The sequence below is a fragment of the Bufo bufo genome, chromosome 8 (genome assembly GCF_905171765.1).
Source record: "Bufo bufo chromosome 8, aBufBuf1.1, whole genome shotgun sequence".
In the NCBI taxonomy this organism is placed as follows: Eukaryota; Metazoa; Chordata; class Amphibia; order Anura; family Bufonidae; genus Bufo; species Bufo bufo.
In genome coordinates this window covers 135546164-135572666 of record NC_053396.1, presented here as the reverse complement: position 1 = coordinate 135572666, position 26503 = coordinate 135546164, and the positions used below count along the sequence as shown (strand labels likewise).

General features: G+C 43.8%; 1 protein-coding gene across 1 annotated transcript in view; it reads right to left on the bottom strand.

The window, feature by feature from the left end:
* The window catches only part of NRK (Nik related kinase), a 336723-nt gene that overhangs the window by 19449 nt on the left and 290771 nt on the right, over positions 1-26503 (bottom strand). Inside the window, exon 30 of the mRNA XM_040442402.1 lies at positions 11452-11611. Within this exon, the coding sequence (XP_040298336.1) occupies positions 11452-11611 (160 nt within the window). The remainder of the gene's footprint in view (positions 1-11451; positions 11612-26503) is intronic.

Below are 26503 nucleotides of genomic sequence, written 5' to 3'. Positions count from 1 at the left end.
TGAACGTGACGTCACTGCTGCAGACGGGAAGACATAGCCCTGCCAGAAGAACTTGAGTTGGGGAGCCGGATATGTCAAGTATGTAGTGATCTATTCTTTATTATAGATTGATCCCTTGAGTTGTCCGATTTCCTCTTAAAACTGGACAACCTCTTTAACTCACTGTGCTATTTGCATGTGAACAACTCTGTGCCCAAACACTAAATTATGCAGCTACTCCTGCCTCTCTCAGAGCGCTGAACATGAAAGCCATATTACAACTGAAAAGCAGCACTGATACTCTAATATTTTAGAAGCAATATTCAGATGCTTCATATTTTCTATGAAAATCACACAAACTGAATCTCCCATCTTATTTCACTGTTGGCAGCATGTTGAAATTTGACTACTTAAATTTTAGTACTTTAACCCTGTTATTTTTTTTTGTAATGGATTAAAAAAAAAAAAATCTGCTTAAAAGCCTCCACTCAATTGATGAGAGGACATGCACGAGGGAAGAAAGGTCAAATATAAAGATCTGCCCATGCTTTTTAATACTTTAAAGAGGGTGCGGCCAACAGCGTAGAGCAGCTGAGTGTAATGAGGCATACGAACTCAGTATGACATCTACAGACCTGCACCTGATGCCATGTTCAGATCACATCACGGAATGTCCTTTCACAGGGTTGATGTGGGCATTATTTATAGTATCTGCATTTATACATGAATATTCATAGCTCATTTTTCACTGTAAATTTAAAACTCATCCTGACTATGAAACAGTCGTAAAAAGCTTACCTAAAAAGGTAATAATACTATATAGATTTAGACAGCACTCCAATGGTAATGATGATAATCAGTAAATGTTTATTTCATAACATTTCAGCCGGGCACAGTGGAACACAAGTTGCAACGTTTCAGGCTAACATTAGCCCTTCATCAGGCAATAACGAGACCACATGTCAAACGCTGCCGGTTTGACATGTGGTCTCGTTATTGCCTGATGAAGGGAAAATGTTACCCCAAAACGTTGCGACTTGTGTACCACTGTGCCCGGCTGAAATGTTATGAAATAAACATTTACTGATTATCATCATTACCATTGGAGTACTGTCTAAATCTATATGATACATACAGTTCTTGAGGTGGAGTTAAAGAACAAAACCCGGACGTGCACCCACTTTTGCCAGATTTAGAAAGAGTGCTGTGGTCTAACAGATTTGAAATTACTGAACAATAATACTAGACAGGGGAATATACATGCAAATGATGTCCTGCTGCTATAATGTCCAATACTGATATGTTTGTAGGTAATATTAGATAATATAAATGTAAATAGATATAAATGCACAAAAATATTAACAATCAATAGTTTAATAATTAGGAGCATAGCCCCCCCCCCCCCCAAAAACACAAACAAGTAAGTAAAAATATCAATCCATAAATTGATATTTATGTTTGAAGTTTACCTCCATTTAGAAAATGTATTGATATGCCATAAATATCTGGTGGGGAATAAACCACTGGGACCCCCACCTATTAGGAGAACATGGGTCTCCTGACACCTATTCCACCAGGCCTGGCAATTTGCAGGGTAAATATTCAGTTGCAGGTCTGCTTGACTGTTTCGATAAGGCTGGTTTCACACGAGCGTTGCGGGAAAAGGTGCGGGTGCGTTGCGGGAACATGCACGATTTTTCCGCGCAAGTGCAAAACATTGTAATGCGTTTTGCACTCGCGTGAGAAAAATCGTGCATGTTTGGTACCCAAACCCGAACGTCATCACAGAAGTTCGGGCTTGGGATCGCTGTTCTGTAGATTGTATTATTTCCCCTTATAACATGGTTATAAGGGAAAATAATAGCATTCTGAATACAGAATGCTAAGTAAAATAGGGCTGGAGGGGTTAAAAAATAATAATATTTTTTTTAACTCACCTTAATCCACTTGTTCGCGCAGCCCGCATCTCTTCTGTCTTTAACTGTGAGCAATAGGACCTTTGATGATGTCACTGCATTCATCACATGGTCCATCACATGATCCATCACCATGGTGATGGATCATGTGATGAGCGTAGTGACATCATCAAAGGTCCTATTGCTCACAGTTAAAGACAGAAGGTCCTATTGCTCACAGTTAAAGACTTGCGTACAAGTGGATTAAGGTAAGTTAAATTTTTTATTTTATTTTTTTTAACCCCTCCAGCCCTATTTTCTGTATTCAGAATGCTATTATTTTCCCTTATAACCATGTTATAAGGGGAAATAATAATGATCGGGTCCCCATCCCGATCGTCACCTAGCAACCGTGCGTGAAAATCGCACCGCATCCGCACTTGCTTGCGGATGCTTGCGATTTTCACGCAACCCCATTCACTTCTATGGGGCCTGCGTTGCGTGAAAAAGGCAGAATATATAACATGCTGCGATTTTCACGCAACGCACAAGTGATGCGTGAAAATCACAGCTCGTGTGCACAGCCCCATAGAAATGAATGTGTCATGATTCAGCGCGGGTGCAATGCGTTCAACTCACGCATCGCATCCGCGCGGAATACTCGCCCGTGTGAAAGAGGCCTAAGGGTGCATTCAGATGACCATATGTAATTTGCTGTCCGCAAAATGCGGACCTGCAAAAAATACAGATGACGTCCATGTGGCGTCCGTTTTTTTTGTGGATCCATTGTAACAATACTTATTCTTGTCTGCAAAACACACAAGAATAGGATATAAACCAAACAAGGCATCTGTGGATCACTACAGCTGGGTAATTAGGATAAGGTGCTCTTGGTCTATGTGACCCACCCAGTCACAAAAAGCAGAAGTACAAAGAAAATAGTAAGACCAGGCACTCAAATATGGAGTCAAAAGTGAGAACAATTTAATAGAGATTTTGCCCAATTGGTAATATAGAGCAGTTAAAATCAATACAATAAATCAATACAATAAAATAAAGCAGCATATAAATAAATAGATCGTATATACACAGCAGCATATAAATAAATAACAGCGATCGGTGTAGCGTATCAGACCAGAGTCATATTCATCAAAAGCGTAGATATAAAAGGCGTAGATATAAAAGGCGCAGATATGACAAAACCGCAATTCCTCTTTCTAATAGATGTTACTCTTTCAGATAATCGTATAATCGCATATAACTCCAATAGGGTGATCAGTCCTATGTGCCGCCCCCACCGACAATCAGCAGAGCATGAGCAGGTATCGCAAACACTATTGGAAAGTCACGAAGACACAGTGTGATAGTATATCGAGGTGGCGTCCCACCTGTTCACGCAACTGTGTCGATTTTTACCTAGATCGAACCGGTGTCTTCTTGTCCTTATCCGAACTTAGAATATTCGCAGTAGACCAGACGCCAACTGGATATCCGTTCACGTGGCTCCAACGGATATCCAGTTGGCGTCTGGTCTACTGCGAATATTCTAAGTTCGGATAAGGACAAGAAGACACCGGTTCGATCTAGGTAAAAATCGACACAGTTGCGTGAACAGGTGGGACGCCACCTCGATATACTATCACACTGTGTCTTCGTGACTTTCCAATAGTGTTTGCGATACCTGCTCATGCTCTGCTGATTGTCGGTGGGGGCGGCACATAGGACTGATCACCCTATTGGAGTTATATGCGATTATACGATTATCTGAAAGAGTAACATCTATTAGAAAGAGGATCTGCGGTTTTGTCATATCTGCGCTTTTTATATCTACGCCTTTTATATCTACGCTTTTGATGAATATGACTCTGGTCTGATACGCTACACCGATCGCTGTTATTTATTTATATGCTGCTGTGTATATACGATCTATTTATTTATATGCTGCTTTATTTTATTGTATTGATTTATTGTATTGATTTTAACTGCTCTAAATTGCCAATTGGGCAAAATCTCTATTAAATTGTTCTCACTTTTGACTCCATATTTGAGTGCCTGGTCTTACTATTTTCTAAGAATAGGATATGTTCTATCTTTTTAGCGGCACTACGGAACGGACATACAGATGTGGACAGTGTTTCCGTCTTTTTGGTGGACCCATTGAAATGAATAGGTCTGCATCCAATCCGCAAACAATGTCGATCGGATGCGGACCAAAAAGATGGTCGTGTGAATGGGGCTTAATGCCCATAGACTTGAATACAGAGTTGTGTGTCGACACCTCCTCACTCAGCCTGTGGCCCCCAACTATTAGATCTCTATGACATATATTGCAGATACACTGTGAGGTGCCAACTTTAGCGCTTCTCCAAATGCCAATTCAGTGTCTGCCCCGTGTGCTCTTTCACTGTCAGTAGTGTTGAGCACGAATATTTGAATAGCGAATTTTTATCGCGAATATCGCCACTTCGAGAATTCTCAAATATTTAGAATATAGTGCTATATATTCGTTATATTGACTATTCAGCATTTTTTTTCCATCTGAACACGATTCCTCTCTGCTTCTTGCTTGTGGGCCAATGAGAAGGATGCAATGTCAAGTTCACAACAATACTTAGTGCACCAATCAGTAATCTGTAGTCAGACCTGCAAAAAGTTGCACGTAGTGCGAAAAAATATTCTAATCACTGCCGATTAGCGCAATCGCGAAAATATTGGAGCACTTGACTCTATCTGCATGTAAAGCTACTGTAATCTTCTGCCGTGCCAACCATTTTCTCCAGTCTCAGGAGAAACTCATGAAACTTCTAGCAGCTTGAAAAATGTAGCCTAAGTGACCCACCCTGTATTTCATGTTACGAATTTGCATTATGCGATTTTTACATTGCCATTTTTCGCATTCAATAAAATAATCTTGAATTCTCGAAATTCGAGAATATATGACGAATATTCTACAAAATATTCGTGAAATATAGCGAATTCGAATATAGCCCCTGCAGCTCATCACTAACTGTCAGTGTAAAGTGTTAAGAAGGTGGATATATTGGGGGATCATAAAATTGAACAGCAAGAACAGAAAAGTTTTAGGGGTTGTTTGTAATCTGTAACCACGGAAACACATAGGTTTGCATAGGAGCTGTGTACACAAAAGATAGGAATTGCAAAGTGGCTTCAGGAGAGATGAGGAGAGTGGTTGTAATAATGCACATATTGTATCTTTAAAACCAGGCATTTTAGAGTTTCACGTGCCCACACAATATTTATTTAGCAATAACTGACTAAAGCACATTGGGATTTGTACAGATAGAGATCCTGCCATATGAAAGAAGCTCAGAATCAAAAACCTGCCCTGCTAATCTGCTAATGTATTCTTGCAAATTGATCTAACAAAATAAAAAGAGTCTTAGCATCCATGGGAGATTACAGCTGACTGTAAACCCTGATAAAACATGGCACGTGTATATACTACTACAGCTGACAAGATAGTAAAACACGTCTGCCCTCCAGACGGATATGGGAAAAATGGTTGCAAACGACGGCCAGAAGGTTGAAAGCGATTAAGCTATTGATTAACATTAGGCATGATCTCTAAGGGAAAAGTCAAATATTGACTGAATAAAGAGCCTCTTGCCGCCTTTTATCGCTGAACTTTCGTGTTTACATTGGAGAAATGGCTGCGCAGACAAATGTTCTTCTCGCTGGTCATATTCCGACTCATAGAAAGTGTGTGATAGATGCAAACGTTATCCCTTCACTGCAGGCACATGACTTGTCTGTATATGAAGTTAAAGAGGTATTCCTGGTAACTATCAGATCGGTGGGGGTCCTGGGAACACCACTGATCATGAAAAACGGGGGCCCCATGCCCTGTACAGCCCCCCTTAAATGGATGGAGTGGCTGGTTGGAAAAGTGCGCCGTCGCTCCATTCATTTCTATGGGAGTGCCGGAGATAGCCGAGTACTACTACTCCTATCCTGCACTTTACTACCACTGGCCTGGTTACTGACTCCTCAAACATCTGCCAGCCAGTCCATTCACAATCCTGCCTTGCACCCTGCCAAAACACCTAACAGGGGCAACCCATTCATGACCAGACAGGAACCCCAATATCAGGGTTTCCCCCGAGGAAAAAAAGGTTATATGCCCTCCTGTCACTGCCCTATGAAGCATTGAAGGGTGGTGTGTGGTCCGTGTGTACAGCTACCATTGCCAGAGTTACTACTACTCCCATCCTCCACCCACTTCCCCTGGGCTCACTGCAGTAGTTTTAGATACATATATAATTAATAGATTGATTTCAGAGGAAAATTAAATATGGCTTTGATATGATCAGTTAAAGAACACAGCAGTTAAAGTAATGAGCGATGTTTAATTAAAAGGGTCCACTTGTGTGTAAATGAAATCCTAATGACGGTCACAGCTTTTCTATTTCCATGTGTCATGTTTCACAATTCATTTGCTGCCCTCTCTTAAACAAAGTTCTGAAGGTCATATTATGGCCTGTGAAAACTAATTAAACTGAAAAGTCCCCTACAGTTAGACTTCAGATGACATCACTGCAGACTTAGAACTGAACCCTGGTTGTGCGTGAGTATGCTGATAGCTCTTTGGAGAAATTAAAGGACAAGAAATTAAATTTTTGAATATAAACAGCCCATATAATGGAATTTATTGTGCAATTCCTGATAGGCACAAATCACTGCCTTAGATTTGATTTGATCAGATTTATTTCTATAGGTGGCCATAGACAGATAATTGTGATTCTTCATAGACAGATAATTGTGATTCTTCTGACAGCTATCAGCTCCAATTCTCCCATTAAGGGCTCTTGCACACAAACGTATTTTCTTTCCGTGTCCGTTTGGTTTTTCTGCGGACCGTATGCGGAACCATTCACTTCAATGGGTACACACAAAAAAATGGAAGTTACTCCATGTGCATTCCATTTCCGTATGTCCTTATTTCGGTTCAGCAAAAAAATAGAACATGTCCTATTATTGTCCGCATTACAGACAAGGATAGTACTGTTCTATTAGGGGCCAGCTGTTCCGGTCAGCAAAATACGGAATGCAAACGGATGTCATCCGTATTTTTTGCGGATACGTTTTTTACGGACCGCAAAATACATACGGTCGTATGCATGAGCCCTAACACACATTTTTTGACTCAACTGCACATAAAGATTATTTTATTGAGGCAAATAATCAGCTGCTTGACACATCTGGCACCACTGATCTTCGAGGGTAGCAAAATAAAAATTTTGACTACATTTTGTATTATGGCAATGAAGAAAGTAGGCCTGGGAAATCTGACATCTGTTTAGTCCTACAGCTGCTCCTACTTAATAACCATGGACACCTTTGGGGGCATTGTTTATAAATGCAACGTACTTAGTTTGGGCTTAAATCCATGTTTCTAATGGGTCTTTATAAAAAAACTAGACAGTTACAATAACGAGCGCTAGAACAGTAGTGCATAAACATTAGTAGGAACAGCCTATATTAAATGGCAAGGGGACAGCTGGCACTGACTTATGGCACTGACTGGTGGTGCTGAGACTGCTGGCAGTGACTGGTGGCTGAGACTGCTGGCACTGTGACTGGTGACTGTGGCTGGTGGCACTGACTGATGGCTGAGACGGGTGGCACTGGCTGGTGGTTAACCCAAAAGGCATGACCATATTTTCAAAATGACCTTCAGGGGTATTAAAGGCTGTCTTCCATTCGTCCCCCTCCTTGATCCTTATCAGATTATATGCCTCCCTCAAATCCAACTTCGAGAACACCTTGGCACTAAAAATCTGATTGAACAAATCCGGGATCAAAGGAAGGGGATAAGTATCACGGACAGTAATGCGATTAAGCTCAGAGAAGTCTAAACATGGCCTAAGAGTTCCGCCTTTTTTCTTAACAAAGAAGAACCCTGCAGCCACTGGGGATTTGGAGGGTCTAATATGACCATTGGCCAAACTCTCGGTGATATATTCTCGCATGGCAGCTCTTTCAGATTCGGAAAGATTATACAACCGAGACTTGGGCAATTTAGCTCTGGGAACAAGGTTGACATGGCAATCATACTCTCGATGTGGAGGTAACTCCTGGTCTCTTTTAGAGAATACATCAGAAAAATCCGAAATAAACGAAGGTACAACTTTAGTGGTTACACCAGAAAGCGACGTGCTAAGACAGTTGTCTATGCAAAAATCACTCCAATCAAGAATCTGTCTCGCTTGCCAATCAATGGTAGGGTTATGTTTGGATAACCACAGTAAACCTAGCACCAGAGGAGCAGGCAGACCCTCCAGCACAAAACATCAAATGGATTCTTGATGAGAATCTCCCACCTTTAGGTGAATGTCCTGCACTATTTGTGACAAATACTTTTGTGAGAGTGGAGCGGAATCAATTGAAAACACCAAAATATTTTTGTCTAATGTGCTTGTTGTCAAACTATGCATACGGACGAATTGGCCATCCACTAGGTTAGCCACTGCCCCACTGTCAATAAATACTTCAATTCCCACAGTTTTACAGTCTAGCGCCACCTTGGCAGGCAGGAGAAATCGGTTACTACCGGTAAAAGACAAAAGAACATTCTCAGATTCCCCACCCACACCACCAAGAGTGAGAAGAGGACTAAACACAGTTTCTTTTTTTCCTTTTTCACCTTGACGTTTAACATAAGGACATATGTTAACAAAATGTCCCCCTTTACCACAGAAAATGCCTCTTTTCTTAACACTAACGTCTTTATTACCAGGTCCAGGAGTGACTTCTCCCGACTGCATTGGCTCATCACCAGACATGAGCTCAAGTGCCTCCCTACCCAAAATGTCAGAAGAGGCCGCCTCCCCATATGATAGTGCGTCCTGAGCGAGAGAAACCTTAGATCTCTCCCTCAGGCGTCTATCAATACGTATAGCCAGAGACATGGCTGCCTCTAATGACTCTGGATATTCGTGAAATGCCAATGCATCCTTTAGGTTCTCGGATAACCCTTGACAGAATTGACTATGGAGGGCTGGGTCATTCCACTCAGTATCAATTGCCCATCTCCTAAATTCAGTGCAAATAGGACCCAGCAGAACGCTCTCCCTGCCGTAAACCACGCAACTTAGTCTCGGCCAGGGAGACACAATCTGGGTCATCGTAGATAAGTCCCAGAGCTCTGAAAAATGTATCTACCAACCGGAGAGATTGTGATCCGGTCGGCAAAGAAAAAGCCCAAGACTGAGCGTCACCTTTCAGTAGTGTAATAATAATCGCCACTCTTTGACTCTCGTCCCTAGAAGAGTTAGGACGTAGTCTAAAATATAGTTTACATGAACCGAACAAAGTTGTCACTTCCCCCGGAAAATCCGGGAGAACGACCTTAGGTTTCGGGCAGGCCTGGTTCCCACTGCTGGAAGCCACTGCCTGTGGTCTCTGAAACTGCAGGACGGCCTTGCGGAGGTCAGCCACCTCCAAAGACAGCCCCTGCATACGATCGACCAGTGCATAAACAGTATCCATCTCTGCACTGACACAAACAAAATGTCGGTTTTAGGCGGTTGATAATATCACATGTATAAGTTAGGGGAAAACCAGATGACACACAGAAGGAAATAGACCAGAGACTAGGCCTCAAAGCTAAGGAAGAGGGATGGTGACCTCATAGGTATCCCTAGACCACTCATTGACTCTTGCCAGTATGAGTAGACCCTGAAGGTGGAAATACTCATACATCGGAACCTTATCCCTGAAGAACAGTCGCAGGGAATGAGACTACTGGTTCCTTCCCAGATGAAGTAATGGAACAGAGATTACTCCAAGAGGTAGCAGCCCAGTGGTTCCCCTGCAGCAAAGTACAGATCCCTGTATAGGAATTAAAGAGTGAACATCTGGGGCCCAGTTAGATAATGTCCTTAGGAGTAGCCGCAAGCCAAATCTTCGTAAAACACTTCTGTCTGAGAGTTGCTCTGATGGCATCTTCTGTAGCCCTTACCTCTGGTCTCCTGATAACTTAATATTCATAGAATTTTTTTTAGAATTTTTGACTGTTTGTCTTTTTAATTTCAGCAGTACTATGCTATTGAAAATAAAATATAAAATATTCCTTTAAAATACTTCTATAAAATAACCTTCTGTAGCAATCAACAAAAAGGATTAAACCTCCTAAGTAAATGGGTAATCCATTACTGATCCTGTGAGGGGAAGACCTGCAAGTAAATCCTCATGATAATAGTAGGTGTAGAATTGGAATAAAAATATGACAAATCTATTGTTCTTATGATGGGTCTAGATAAAAACGCATACAGAAGAAGTGGGAAGGTGTATGAGAAAAGGGGTAGGAAAGTGCACATATGAAAAATGGGAATATGGAAAAAAAATATGCAGTGTTTGGGGTACTCTGAGCAGATAAATAATCATTATGAAACCGGAGAACTCTTTTGAAAGGTCACTAATTTTTGATATGTCATAGAGACATATCAAAAGTTTAGATTGGTGGGCGTCTGAGTGCTGAGACCCCCATCAATCCCTAGAATGACGGACGGGAAACATGCAATCTCTCTCCTAGCTGCTGAAGACTGAATTGATACGGGCTTATGGACTTCTATGGAGCCTGTCTTGTGCAGTAATAAGAGAGACCACGCTATGAGCATGCTTCTCTTCCCTCGTTATAGGAATTGTGGGGGTCTCAGCACTCACAACCCCGCCAATCTAAACTTATGATATGTTTCTATGACATATCAAAAGTTTTTTGAAAACTTAGTGACTCTATACAATCTAATAGTTACACCTCAGCACTTCCAGTAGGTGAAAATAGTGGGATCCTTTTATTCACCCATGCAACGTTTCAATCCACTTGCTGGGACCATTTTCAAGGCTTGAAAATGGTCCCAGCAAGTGGATTGAAACGTTGCATTGGTGAATAAAAGGATCCCACTATTTTCACCTACTGGAAGTGCTGCGGTGTATTTTTTTCTATTGAACATCACTTTGGTAAAGTGCAATACCGCCGGCACCCGCTGCTACAGGTTGTTTTACAAGGTGTGCTGCCCTGAACTTCTTTATTTGCTGCAATCTAATAGTTAAATACAGGTGAATTATTGTCATAGTTATGGAAATACAGAGTTAGGCTACATGCACACGACCGTATGTGTTTTGCGGTCAGCAAATTGCGGATCCGCAAAAAAATGGATGACATCCCTATGCCATCTGTTTTTTTGGGCGGATCCATTGTAACAATGCCTAAGGCTACATGCACATGAACGTTGTTAGTTTCTGTGTCAGTTTCATTTTTTTTGCAGATAGGATGTGGACCCATTCATTTTAATGTGTGCTGTCCGCATCAGTATGTCCGTTCTGTGGCCCCGCAAAAAAAATAGAACATGTCCTATTATTGTCCATTTTAGGCATTGCTACAATGGATCCGTAAAAAAAAAAAACCAACAGATGGCATACGGATGTCATCTGTTATTTTGGGCGGATTCGCAAATTGCGGACCGCAAAACACATACGGTCGTGTGCATGTAGCCTAAAAAGGACAAGAATAGGACATGGTCTTTAACTGAATACTTATTCATAAGCTTATACTCACCAACAGAGGCTGGCATTTCACCCCACTGTAAAACTGTTTCCTTTGTGAAGTGTCCATATGTATCAATATAAATGCCTTCATCTTCATAACTCAGCAGGAGCTCCATGCCGTTTGTATTGGGAAGTATGATAATTGCATGAGGGTGAATATTTCCCTGGATCTGAAATCATAAACATACTTTTCAATAAGCATTTTCCAAAAATGAGGATGATGAGGATAATGTAGTACAAATAGGCACATTAAAATGGACATTATTCAGGGCTGCAGAGAAAGTATGTATGCCTGCAAAGCACATTTCCTGTGGGTCAAAAAAGACCAAGAAGAGACCGGCATGAGTTAAAGTGTAACTTTTGTTTCAGTTTATATTTAATATAGTGTAGGGATGTAAAATATTTTTTCTATGTACTTTAATAGTGAAAGATGTTTCTTCTTTTTGAAAACAGTGTAAAAAGTTTTCTTAGAAAATATCTAACATAGAGTTGCTAAGAATAGCTAATCTCCAGTCTTCAGTTCTACTGAGTGCTGAAGATTAGAGATGGCCCGAATAGTTCGCCGGCGAATAGTTCCCGGCGAACATAGCGTGTTCGCGTTCGCCGCGGCGGGCGAGCATATGCAATGTTCGGTCCGCCCCCTATACATCATCATTGAGTAAACTTTGACCCTGTACCTCACAGTCAGCAGACACATTCCAGCCAATCAGCAGCAGACCCTCCCTCCCAGACCCTCCCACCTCCTGGACAGCATCCATTTTAGATTCATTCGGAATCTGCATTCTCAGTGAGAGGAGGGACAGTGCTGCTGCTGATTCAATAGGGAAAGCGTTAGCTAGGGCAGTGTTCTGTGTCCAAAGACTCATCTGCTGTAAGGACAGCGTCCTGACAGCACCCCAAAAAGCCCTTTTCAGGGCTGGTACATCAGTCTGCTTTTTTTATTTTATTTTATATATACATATATTGCAGTTGCCTGCCCGTGTGTCAGAGGCTGCAGGCTCAGTCACAGACAGTACTGTGTGCACACCATTCATACAGGGTGTGACAGAAAATACCTTGCAGATAAAAAAAATTATATTTAATATTTTTCTGTGATCTAATCCCATTTGCAAGCCCGTGTGTGTCAGGCCCACACAGACTGTATTGTGGCCACTGGCTAGTGGCTAGACCTCCACTTATACCGTTACAGGGTGTCATTCACTCACAAATACCTCGCAGATAAATAAAAATTCTATTTAATTTTTTTCTGTGATCTAATCCCATTTGCAAGCCCGTGTGTGTCAGGCCCACAGACTGTATTGTGTCCGCTGGCTAGTGGCTAGACCTCCACTTATACCGTTACAGGGTGTCATTTACTCACAAATACCTTGCAGATAAATAAAAATTCTATTTAATATTTTTCTGTGATATAATCACAGTTGCAAGCCTGTGTGTGTCAGGCCCACACAGACTGTACTGTGCCTACTGCCCACCACTTATATAGGGTGGCACAGTACCTTGCACGCATAGTAACACTTATCTAATAAAAAATGACAGGCAGAGGCAGGCCACGCCGCAGGGGCCGTCGTGTTCGTGGTGCTGTGATTTCCACTGGCCCCGGAATAATGCCCAGTGTTCAGAGGCCACGTACCCTGAACCCAAAAAATTCGGAGAAAATAGTTGACTGGCTTACACAGGACACCCAATCTTCAACAGCTTCCGCTAAGAACCTTGACGCACCATCCTCCTCCAGCTCAGCTTTGGTCACCTGCTCTCAAGTTACCACTCTCCCGCCCGCCGCCACCACCACCACTACCACCACAGCCACCACAGCCGCTTCACTTGATCCCTCAGAGCAGTTATTTACACATCATTTGGATGAAATTAGTGATGCGCAACCATTATTGCCAGAGGATGGAGATAACAGGGATATGTCTCAGTCAGGCAGCATTACACACATGGACGTACAGTGTGATGATGATGATGATGTTGTACCCGCTGCTGCTTCCTTTGCTGAGGTGTCAGATACAAGTGAAGTGGTTGATGATGACGATGTGTCCATGGATGCCACGTGGGTGCCTGCTCGAAGAGAAGAAGAAAAGTTCAGAAGGGGAGACAGAGAGAAGGAGGAGACGAGTTGGAAGCAGGGGGAGGTCGTCGCAAGGAGCTAGTGGCACAGTCAGACAGCATGTATCGGCACCCGGGGTCAGCCAGACAGCACGCCAATCAACACATGCTGCTGCCACCACCAGAATGTCGTCATTGCAAAGCTCAGCAGTGTGGCATTTTTTTTGTGTGTCTGCCTCTGACAACAGCGATGCCATTTGCAACCTGTGCCAAAAGAAACTGAGTCGTGGGAAATCCAACACCCACCTAGGTACAACTGCTTTGCGAAGGCACATGATCGCACATCACAAACGCCTATGGGATCAACACATGATGACGAGTAGAAGCAGCACACAACCTCAAAGCCACCATCCTCCTCCTGGTCCAGCATCTTCAGCCACGTCAACCACTGCTGTCCTCCTTGCCCCCTCTCAACCACCCGCCACTCCGCCTCTCACCTTTAGCAGTTCCATCTCATTTGCCCACAGTCAGGTGTCTGTAAAGGAAATGTTTGAGCGTAGGAAGCCAATGTCCCAGAGTCACCCCCTTGCCCGGCGTCTGACAGCTGGCTTGACAGAACTCTTAGCCCGCCAGCTTTTACCATACCAGCTGGTGGAGTCTGAGGCCTTCAAAAAATTTGTCGCTATTGGGACACCACAGTGGAAGGTACCCGGACGAATTTTTTTTTCAAAAAAGGCAATCCCAAACCTCTACTCAGTGATTGAAAAGGAAGTCATGGCATCTCTGGCATACAGTGTTGGGGCAAGGGTCCATCTGACCACTGATACCTGGTCTTCAAAGCACGGTCAGGGCAGGTATATCACCTACACTGCGCATTGGGTCAACCTGCTGACGGCTGACAAGCATGGAATGCGTGTCTCTGCAACGGAGTTGGTGACACCGCCACGACTTGCAGGCAGGCCTACTGCCACCTCCTCTACTCCTCCTACTCCATCCTCTTCCATAACCTCCTCGGCTGAGTCCTCTTCTGCTGCGGAGTCTGGCTGCACATCAACTGAATCCCCCCAGCTCCCCAGGGGCTATTCCACATCCCGGATACGACAGTGTCGCGCTTTCTTGGGGCTGACTTGCCTGAAATCAGAGAACCACACCAGACCAGCACTCCTGTCCGCCCTGAACGTACAGGTGGATCAGTGGCTGACCCCGCACCAACTGGAGATCGGCAAAGTGGTGTGTGACAATGGAAGCAATTTGTTGGCGGCATTGAATTTGGGCAAGTTGTCACATGTGCCGTGCATGCCGTGCTTTGTGTCTAAGTACCCAGGCTTACAGGACGTCCTCAAGCAGGCCAGGAAGGTGTGTGGCCATTTCAGGCGTTCCTACACGGCCATGGCGCACTTTTCAGACATTCAGCGCCGAAACAACATGCCAGTGAGGCGCTTGATTTGCGACAGCCCGACATGTTGGAATTCAACACTCCTAATGTTCGACCGCCTGCTCCAAAAGGAAAAAGCCGTCAACGAGTATTTGTATGACCGGGGTGCTAGGACAGCTTCTGCGGAGCTGGGAATTTTTTTGCCACGTTACTGGACGCTCATGCGCAATGCCTGTAGGCTCATGCGTCCTTTTGAGCAGGTGACAAACCTAGTCAGTCGCACCGTAGGCACCATCAGCGACCTCATCCCATTTGTTTTCTTCCTGAAGCATGCCCTGCGAAGAGTGCTGGATCAGGCTGTAGATGAGCGTGAAGAGGAAGAGTTGTGGTCACCATCACCACCAGAAACAGCCTTGTCATCATTGCTTGCTGGACCTGCCGCAACGCTGGAAGAGAAGTGTGAGGAAGAGGAGTCAGAGGAGGAATGTGGCTTTGAGGAGGAGGAAAACCAACCACAGCAGGCATCCCAGGGTGCTTGTTGTTGTCACCTATCTGGGACCCGTGGTGTTGTACGTGGCTGGGGTGAAGAACAGACCGTCAATGACATCAGTGAGGACGAGGTACGGGAAATGAGTAGCTCGGCATCCAACCTTGTGCAAATGGGGTCTTTCATGCTGTCATGTCTGTTGAGGGACCCTCGTATAAAAAGGATGAAGGAGAACGACCTGTACTGGGTGGCCACGCTACTAGACTCCCGGTATAAGCAGAAAGTGGCGGAAATGTTACCAACTTACCGAAAGTCAGAAAGGATGCAGCAGTTCAAAACAAAACTAAAAATATGCTTTACACAGCTTATAAGGGGGATGTCACAGCACAATGGGAATCTAACAGGGGAAGAGGTGAAAGTAATCCTCCTCCTACCACGACCACGGCGGCAAGGACAGGACGCTTTACAGATGTGTTGTTGATGGAGGACATGCAGAGCTTTTTCAGTCCTACACATCGCCACAGCCCTTCGGGATCCAGCCTTAGAGAACGACTCGACCGACAGGTAGCAGACTACCTCGCCTTAACTGCAGATATCGACACTCTGAGGAGTGATGAACCCCTTGACTACTGGGTGTGCAGGCTTGACCTGTGGCCTGAGCTATCCCAGTTTGCGATAGAACTTCTGGCCTGCCCCGCTTCAAGTGTCCTGTCAGAAAGGACCTTCAGTGCAGCAGGAGGCATTGTCACTGACAAAAGAAGTCGCCTCGGTCAAAAAAGATGAATGAGGCATGGATCCCGAAGGGACAGACAGTGGGGGATACGTTTGACTTTGACATGCCTTGGCCTCAAAATGGTCCCCACGCTGCTGTATTTAATGTCTGCATACCGGATGACTTTCGTGAATTCTCCGCCTCCAACTAGGGTTCAAGCCGCAATGTTTTAGTCACCTTTCTGCCTTGAAAACATCAATTTTTCCGGCCGCTGCTACAACAGCGGCTGCAACAATAACATTATTTTTCAGGCATGTGTACATGCCTAATTTTTCTGGCCTCTGGTGCTGCACTGTGGCTGCAAAAACAAAAACAAAAAAAAAAGGCACATACAAGTGTCAATTCCCCTTCGTGATCGTTACCTTGTTGTGGTGAAGGGGCTTGCATATCACAATGAAGCGATTATCACCTCTATGAGTGTGTTGGCCATGATGCCACACCCCAGATGATAAGGCCGTTGCTTCATTATGATCAGACAAAAAGCGATCGGCTGGATAATTTTTCATAGAAAAAACATAAAAATTTTTATATATTTTTTTTAAGTGTTATGGGTGGGTTTTTAATACATAAAATAAAAAAATCATAATAAAGTCTCTTAATAGTTTATTAGAAATAATGCAGACAATTTAAAAAATCCCCATCAATTCCAATACAAAGCAAGTACAAAGCTCAGAACTAAATTATTCCAGGATGTCGTAATGGTTCGTTAATTCGACAATGGTTAATCAATTCGACACACGTCCCCGGATAGGGGACGTAACAGGGATTAAACTGATAGGAATAGTACTAGTTAAGACACCACTCATATAGGGTGTCACAGCAGGACCGACCAAGCTGATTTTTCCATCTCCCGGTTCCTAAAATCAATTCATTTTGGTGTATCAGAGTTTGGTCTGTCACTGTGAAGGCAGTCGAAGGTACCCGGCCTAAAAATTTTTTCACAAAAGGCAATCCCACCCTGATATGGGACGTAACAGGGATTAAACTGATGAGAATAGTACTACAGAAAATAGCACTCATATCGGGTGTGACAGTAAATTGCACGGCGCAGACGCAGTGACCGTGGCGTGGATTCGAACAAAGAGGAGGGAGCCACCATTTTTTTAACCATCTCCCCGTTCGAAAAATCTATTTAATAAATTGACCCCAGATTGGGGACATAACAGGGATTAAACTGATGAGAAGAGAGAACTACAGAAAATACCACTCATATCGGGTGGGGCAGTAAATTGCACGGCGCAGATGCAGTGACCGTGGCGTGGATTCAAACAAAGGGGAGGGAGCCAGCATTTTTTTTAACCATCTCACCGTTTGAAAAATCTATTTAATAAATTGACCCCAGATTGGGGACGTAACAGGGATTAAACTGATGAGAAGAGAGAACTACAGAAAATACCACTCATATCAGGTGGGGCAGTAAATTGCACGGCGCAGATGCAGTGACCGTGGCGTGGATTCAAACAAAGGGGAGGGAGCCAGCATTTTTTTTAACCATCTCCCCGTTCGAAAAATCTATTTAATAAATTGACCCCAGATTGGGGACGTAACAGGGATTAAACTGATGAGAAGAGAGAACTACAGAAAATACCACTCATATCGAGTGGGGCAGTAAATTGCACGGCGCAGACGTAGTGACCGTGGCGTGGATTCAAACAAAGGGGAGGGAGCCAGCATTTTTTTTTAACCATCTCCCCGTTCGAAAAATCTATTTAATAAATTGACCCCAGATTGGGGACGTAACAGGGATTAAACTGATGAGAAGAGAGAACTTCAGAAAATACCACTCATATCGGGTGGGGCAGTAAATTGCACGGCGCAGACGTAGTGACCGTGACGTGGATTCAAACAAAGGGGAGGGAGCCAGCATTTTTTTTAACCATCTCCCCGTTCGAAAAATCTATTTAATAAATTGACCCCAGATTGGGGACGTAACAGGGATTAAACTGATGAGAAGAGAGAACTTCAGAAAATACCACTCATATCGGGTGGGGCAGTAAATTGCACGGCGCAGACGTAGTGACCGTGGCGTGGATTCAAACAAAGGGGAGGGAGCCAGCATTTATTTTTAACCATCTCCCCGTTCGAAAAATCTATTTAATAAATTGACCCCAGATTGGGGACGTAACAGGGATTAAACTGATGAGAAGAGAGAACTACAGAAAATACCACTCATATCGAGTGGGGCAGTAAATTGCACGGCGCAGACGTAGTGACCGTGGCGTGGATTCAAACAAAGGGGAGGGAGCCAGCATTTTTTTTTAACCATCTCCCCGTTCGAAAAATCTATTTAATAAATTGACCCCAGATTGGGGACGTAACAGGGATTAAACTGATGAGAAGAGAGAACTTCAGAAAATACCACTCATATCGGGTGGGGCAGTAAATTGCACGGCGCAGACGTAGTGACCGTGACGTGGATTCAAACAAAGGGGAGGGAGCCAGCATTTTTTTTAACCATCTCCCCGTTCGAAAAATCTATTTAATAAATTGACCCCAGATTGGGGACGTAACAGGGATTAAACTGATGAGAAGAGAGAACTTCAGAAAATACCACTCATATCGGGTGGGGCAGTAAATTGCACGGCGCAGACGTAGTGACCGTGGCGTGGATTCAAACAAAGGGGAGGGAGCCAGCATTTATTTTTAACCATCTCCCCGTTCGAAAAATCTATTTAATAAATTGACCCCAGATTGGGGACGTAACAGGGATTAAACTGATGAGAAGAGAGAACTACAGAAAATACCACTCATATCGGGTGGGGCAGTAAATTGCACGGCACACACGCAGTGACTGTGGATTCAAACAAAGGGGAGGGAGCCAGCGTCTTTTTAACCATCTCCCCGTTCGAAAAATCAATTCAATTCCCCTTTCGGGGACCCTTGGTGTTGTACGTGGCTGGGTGGAGGAAGAAACCTTCAATGACATCAACGTGACATGGCTAGCTTGGTATCCAACCTTGAACAAATGGGGAGTTTGCGGTTGGGCAAATGGACTGTTTGCGGTTGTTTGCGGTGCATTAAAAGGGGAGTTTGGTCTGTCAATGTCTGTGAAGCGGGCGTAACCCTTACACTACCTGATCGATACAACATCATACCTGATCGTATACACACACTGGATGTTTTAAACCACGTTGTTCAAAAAAAAAATTGTATTGTTAGGTGATTTATGCCCTTTATGGATTAAAATCCAACTCTGCGTCAACTACATAATTTTCCATGGGAGTTTTGCCATGGATCCCCCTCCGGCATGCCACAGTCCAGGTGTTAGTCCCCTTGAAACAACTTTTCCATCACTACTGTGGCTAGAAAGAGTCCCTGTGGGTTTTAAAATTCGCCTGCCTATTGAAGTCTATGGCGGTTCGCCCGTTCGCGAACATTTGCAGAAATTCGCATTTGGCGTTCGCGAACGGAAAATTTTATGTTTGCGACATCACTACTGAAGATGCCTGTGTGTAACATACAGAGGCTTCCAGCCTGCCTCTAGTCACTACTCCTTTTGCTGATTATGTATATTTGCCCTATCACTGCATATCACCCTGCCTACCTAACTTGTTATACACAGGCATTCTCAGCCCTTAGTAAAACACTGAAGACAGCTTTGCTAAGAAGACTCTTTAAAATGAAACATGGGGGATCGGTGAGGTGAGTTTGACCATGTAAAAAATACCACCCAGATATCCCATTTGGCTTGATCCTATAATTGTTCTATATTCCAATTTACTTCATTTTTTACACTGTATTGTATCCAGTATTCATATTACGTTGGCAAAAATTTAATGGCTTGTACACTTTATACAAATTATTTCTTTATGTGTTATATATACAGGTCCTTCTCAAAAAATTTGCATATTTTCTGTCATGTACTGATAAACATTAGACTTTCATATATTTTAGATCCATTACACACAACTGAAGTAGTTCAAGCCTTTTCTTGTTTTAATATTGATGATTTTGGCATACAGCTCATGAAAACCCAAAATTCCTATCTCAAAAAATTAGCATATCATGAAAAGGTTCTCTAAACGAGCTATTAACCTAATCATCTGAATCAACTAATTAACTCTAAACACCTGCAAAAGATTCCTGAGGCTTTTAAAAACTCCCAGCCTGGTTCATTACTCAAAACCGCAATCATGGGTACGACTGCCGACCTGACTGCTGTCCAGAAGGCCATCATTGACACCCTCAAGCAAGAGGGTAAGACACAGAAAGAAATTTCTGAACGAATAGGCTGTTCCCAGAGTGCTGTATCAAGGTACCTCAGTGGGAAGTCTGTGGGAAGGAAAAAGTGTGGCAGAAAACGCTGCACAACGAGAAGAGGTGACCGGACCCTGAGGAAGATTGTGGAGAAGGACCGATTCCAGACCTTGGGGGACCTGCGGAAGCCACCGTGTACAGGCGTGTGCAGGAAATGGGCTACAGGTGCCGCATTCCCCAGGTCAAGCCACTTTAGAACCAGAAACAGCGGCAGAAGCGCCTGACCTGGGCTACAGAGAAGCAGCACTGGACTGTTGCTCAGTGGTCCAAAGTACTTTTTTCGGATGAAAGCAAATTTTGCATGTCATTCGGAAATCAAGGTGCCAGAGTCTGGAGGAAGACTGGGGAGAGGGAAATGCCAAAATGCCTGAAGTCCAGTGTCAAGTACCCACAGTCAGTGATGGTCTGGGGTGCCATGTCAGCTGCTGGTGTTGGTCCACTGTGTTTTATCAAGGGCAGGGTCAATGCAGCTAGCTATCAGGAGATTTTGAAGCACTTCATGCTTCCATCTGCTGAAAAGCTTTATGGAGATGAAGATTTCATTTTTCAGCACGACCTGGCACCTGCTCACAGTGCCAAAACCACTGGTAAATGGTTTACTGACCATGGTATTACTGTGCTCAATTGGCCTGCCAACTCTCCTGACCTGAACCCCATAGAGAATCTGTGGGATATTGGGAAGAGAAAGTTGAGAGACGCAAGACCCAACACTCTGGATGAGCTTAAGGCCGCTATCGAAGCATCCTGGGCCTCCATAACACCTCAGCAGTGCCACAGGCTGATTGCCTCCATGCCACGCCGCATTGAAGCAGTCATTTCTGCAAAAGGATTCCCGACCAAGTATTAAGTGCATAACTGAACTTAATTATTTGAAGGTTGACTTTTTTTGTATTGAAAACACTTTTCTTTTATTGGTCGGATGAAATATGCTAATTTTTTGAGATAGGAATTTTGGGTTTTCATGAGCTGTATGCCAAAATCATCAATATTAAAACAAGAAAAGGCTTGAACTACTTCAGTTGTGTGTAATGAATCTAAAATATATGAAAGTCTAATGTTTATCAGTACATTACAGAAAATAATGAACTTTATCACAATATGCTAATTTTTTGAGAAGGACCTGTATACATGAATTTTTAAAGCTCTGCAGAATATAGGGCACTATATCAATACATATATATATATATATATACTTTACAAATGACGAGGCTGCGCTTCCAGCTTTAAGGTGACAGGGTGAAGACCCCAAAAAACTTTAATCCCGCCAACGTTTCGGCCTGCTCAATGAGGCCTTTATCAAGCTACATAACCATGACCCTAAATTTGAAGTGATGAAGGTAATCACTAGAGTATTGGATAGAGCCAAAATGGGGGGTCTGATTGATGAAGCTCTGTATAAGTACCTAATAATAACTCAGCCTAAGACACCATTGATATACGTGTTACCTAAGATTCATAAGTGTGTAAAAAAAAAACCCGGGGAGACCCATTGTCTCCGGGAGGGAGTCCGTATTCTCCAATCTGGCGATCTTTCTAGATAAGATTCTACGGAAGTTTGCGGTTGGGACTAGATCTTACATACGTGACACAGGTGACTTCCTGGATAGAATCGCTAACGTGGGGGTAACGGCAAACACACTGCTAGTTTCATTTGATGTGGTGAGCCGCTACACCTCTATCAATCACGACAGGGGTGTAGAGGCAGTCAAGAAATGTTTGATTGAGACAGAATACACTGAAGAATGCAGGGAGTTCATTTTGGACCTGCTCGGTGTAGTACTGAGATATAATTACTTTGCGTTCCAAGATGGCTACTACCTTCAACAGCGGGGAACCGCAATGGGTTCAAATATGGCGCCGACTTACGCCAACATTTTCATGTCGGGCCTGGAGGCTGAACACGTCTATGTGTCCCACCACTTCAGCCATGTGCGGGGGTGGTGGAGATACATAGACGATGTTTTTGTCATCTGGGACGGCACTGAGAATGAGTTGGCCAGTTTTCATGGATTTCTAAATGAAATGGATCCTGAGATCCAGTTCACTCTCACGTACTCCACCGAGCAGGTCCAATTTCTGGACACCATGGTTATGATGCAGGACACTGTACTTGTAACCGATTTGTTTACCAAGCCGACGGACTGTAACAAACTATTGAGGTTTGAGAGTTGTCATCCGCGGTCCATGGTTAAGACATTGCCACGGAGTCAGTTCCTCCGTGTGCAACGTATAGTAAAAGACCCACAGGTACGAACTAAGAGACTGTCTGAGATGGCAGATAAGTTCATCAATAGAGGGTACCCCAGAAGACTGGTTCGTAGACAATTGGATGAATTGGAAACAGAGAGTCCGAAGGAAGTAAATAAGCAGGATAGGGTGCCATTCATTTCGACATTTACTGAAGGCAGTTACAAAATAGCAGGTGCCGTTAAAAAACACTGGCCCATACTAAGCAGCAACTTTGGTAAAGTGAAAGAATTCACTGTACCCCCCCTAATGTCATATAGGAGAGCAGATAGCCTGAGGGACAAGTTAGTCAGAGCAGAGGTGGCTGGTGATAAGGCTAAAGTCCAGACGTATATAGGTCGCAAAAAATACGGATGTTATCCGTGTTTGAGCTGTGTTAACTGCAGCTATATGCTAAAAAGGGGAGAAATTCACACACCCAGTATTAAATACGCAGTTTGACATACGGCACTTTCTAACCTGTGATAGCTCATATGTGAATAAAATGAAAAAATGCTCCGGCACCCAAGGACGTTCTGTGCAAAAAATCCCGGTCTTTATTTATTCTTCACCAAAATACAGGTACAGACAGCAACAGTGACACGAGGACCCCACTGCTCCCCACGATCTACGCGTTTCGAACGGTGTCGTTCTTACTCATGATCTAAGGTGTCTGGCGTGCACCTCGCTGAAATAAGGCCCACCTTCGGGACATCCGCCCATAAGGAGGAGTCTCAAACCAGGGTGAGTCAAAAATCAGCTCGGTGGACGCAAGACACCTGTGCAAACAGGTTCACCCGTGACATAAAAACATTTCCATACCTGAAGTGCTACAACATAATTATATAATATAATACAACAGATAAAAAGTAGCGAAATGTAATTGCTCTACTCCCAAAACAAAAACCAAACTGTATAATACCAGAAAGCATGTATGCATAGGATTTGCAATTTGACAGTCCAGCAAGATATAAGTACATTAAAGTTGATCACCGGGAACGAACAAGTGATATATACCACTTGTTCGTTCCCGGTGATCAACTTTAATGTACTTATATCTTGCTGGACTGTCAAATTGCAAATCCTATGCATACATGCTTTCTGGTATTATACAGTTTGGTTTTTGTTTTGGGAGTAGAGCAATTACATTTCGCTACTTTTTATCTGTTGTATTATATTATATAATTATGTTGTAGCACTTCAGGTATGGAAATGTTTTTATGTCACGGGTGAACCTGTTTGCACAGGTGTCTTGCGTCCACCGAGCTGATTTTTGACTCACCCTGGTTTGAGACTCCTCCTTATGGGCGGATGTCCCGAAGGTGGGCCTTATTTCAGCGAGGTGCACGCCAGACACCTTAGATCATGAGTAAGAACGACACCGTTCGAAACGCGTAGATCGTGGGGAGCAGTGGGGTCCTCGTGTCACTGTTGCTGTCTGTACCTGTATTTTGGTGAAGAATAAATAAAGACCGGGATTTTTTGCACAGAACGTCCTTGGGTGCCGGAGCATTTTTTCATTTTATCTACTTACCGCTGGACTGGCTTGAGTCCGCCCCGTGCACCATCGCATAGGATCGAAAGGTGAGCTGGCTGTAACCTTTTTCTATAGCTCATATGTGGTCTATCTCTTGTCTTGCCCCTGCAATCTTTTGTATGTAGGGGAGACTATATGTGATGTCAAGACCAGGATGAACTATCACAGATATTCTATTCGCCAAAAGAGGAAAGATCTTCCTGTGCCCAAGCACTTTATTGAAGCTGGACACAGGGAGAAGGACCTCAAATTCAGGGTGATAGATCATATCCCACCACTGAAAAGGGGAGGTAACAGGGAAAAGCTTCTCAAACAATGTGAGATTATGTGGATACACAGGTTACATACATTGAAGCCTGATGGCCTCAATGCAGAATGCAGATGGGAATTATGTGGATAGTAGATGTGCAGTTAGCTTGCTAGACGTGGGGGTCCTCTTCCATTTTGTTTGGTGTGGGGGATATGTAACAGTGTATATTCTTTCTTGAATCTAGCACATTGTTTATAAGTTGATACATTTTTTCATCTATTTCAGATAAATCTGTAGATGAGCCCAATGACCCTTTATCTGTTTCATTACATGGAGCCGCCTATGGACCCTTGAACACGCTGGTGAATGAAGTGACCACAGTGAGGAGATTAGATGGACGGTGGCGGATATGTGTCCAAGTGGGCGACTTGATGCGCAATGTGCCTATTGACCTCGATAAATTATTTTACAATTAGCGAACTACATGAGTTGATATACGATGTTCACTGGCCACAAGCCGGATAGCGAGTGGATATATACTGATGTCAGAGTTCGCGGTGCAGATATATGGGAAGGGTTTGTCCCATTGTAATTGCACATATAGAATGATTTTGACAGTTGGGGACCCGGTGGAGGAGATGAGATCGCCTCTGGCTAGGGGCCGAGTTCATTTTTTCCACCCCGTCCGCCCTCTATACATTGAGGTTGTAGATTTATTGTAGCATGCAAGGTTGCGCACTGTTACTACAGGCACCTCCGCGATTGTCCACATTGAAATATTTCATATCTCCTTGGACACTGAATACGCCCTCTGATGCAGCGAGGTGTTTTCGCCGTGTCACATGACCTGGCCCTCCTCCCTCCTATGCTGTTGTCCCTGCGATGCGCTCCATTGGATGACGCTGTGGTCCATGGAGTTGGCACGTAGGGGCGCGGCGACGTTGGGGGCGGGACCAGTGACGTCTGACCCGGAGCATGAACACGCCCTCGGATGTTGAGTGATGCTTGGCCATGTCACATGACCTGGCCCTCCTCCCCCCTTTGCTGTTGTTCCTGCGATGCGCTCCATTGGATGACGTTGCGGTCCATGGAGTTGGCACGTAGGGGCGCGGCAACGTGGGGGGCGGGACCAGTGACGTCTGACCCGGAGCATGGACACGTCCTCCGATGTAGCGTGACATTTTGCTGTGTCACATGACCTGGCCCTCCTCCCCTCTTTGCTGTTGGTCCTGCGATGCGCTCCATTGGATGACGCTGCGGTCCATGGAGTTGGCACGTAGGAGCGCGGCGACGTCGGGGGCGGGACCAGTGACGTCTGACCCGGAGCATGCGCGCTGCAGACTGAGGGACGCCAACGCCGGCTTGTTCTATGGGTCCATGAATGGTGAGCTTCAACAGGTTGTTTTTAAGTTTAGATATGATGCAGCTGCATCACAAATAAAAGATTTTAACTCTTTATGCACGGAGCACATAAGCACTTTATGTACATCTTGGGGTTATGTATGCAGGAGACATAAACTCTTTTTAAACTAGATGTACGTACATATATTGATTGAAATGCACATATCTATTGTAATCATGGATGATCACTATTTGTAATTTTTATATCTTTGTATGACTCTTTTGCAAATGTTTACTATGCACAAATGTCACGTGACGATGGAGTTAGAGATCATGTGACCTGATTGATGACATGTGTAATCACTGATTGTAATTGTTTTGTATTGGATTGTGGGTATATATACCTGGTTGTATACACTGTTATGTAGCTTGATAAAGGCCTCATTGAGCAGGCCGAAACGTTGCCGGGATTAAAGTTTTTTGGGGTCTTCACCCTGTCACCTTAAAGCTGGAAGTGCTGCCTCGTCATTTGTAAAGTATATATCTTGGAGGAGGGGCCGGCCTCTGTGAGGAATTGCACCCAGTGCACAACGTCTGACTGTGCTGCTGCAGTATTTGGGATTTTATATATATATATATATATATATATATATATATCACTATAGGGGGCTTTAGGACTACTGTGAGTTCTATAGGGGTGTCTTATAGATCAGCCTTATTACTACAGGGGGCTCTAAAGGGGTGCCTTATTATTGCTGGAGGCACTATAGA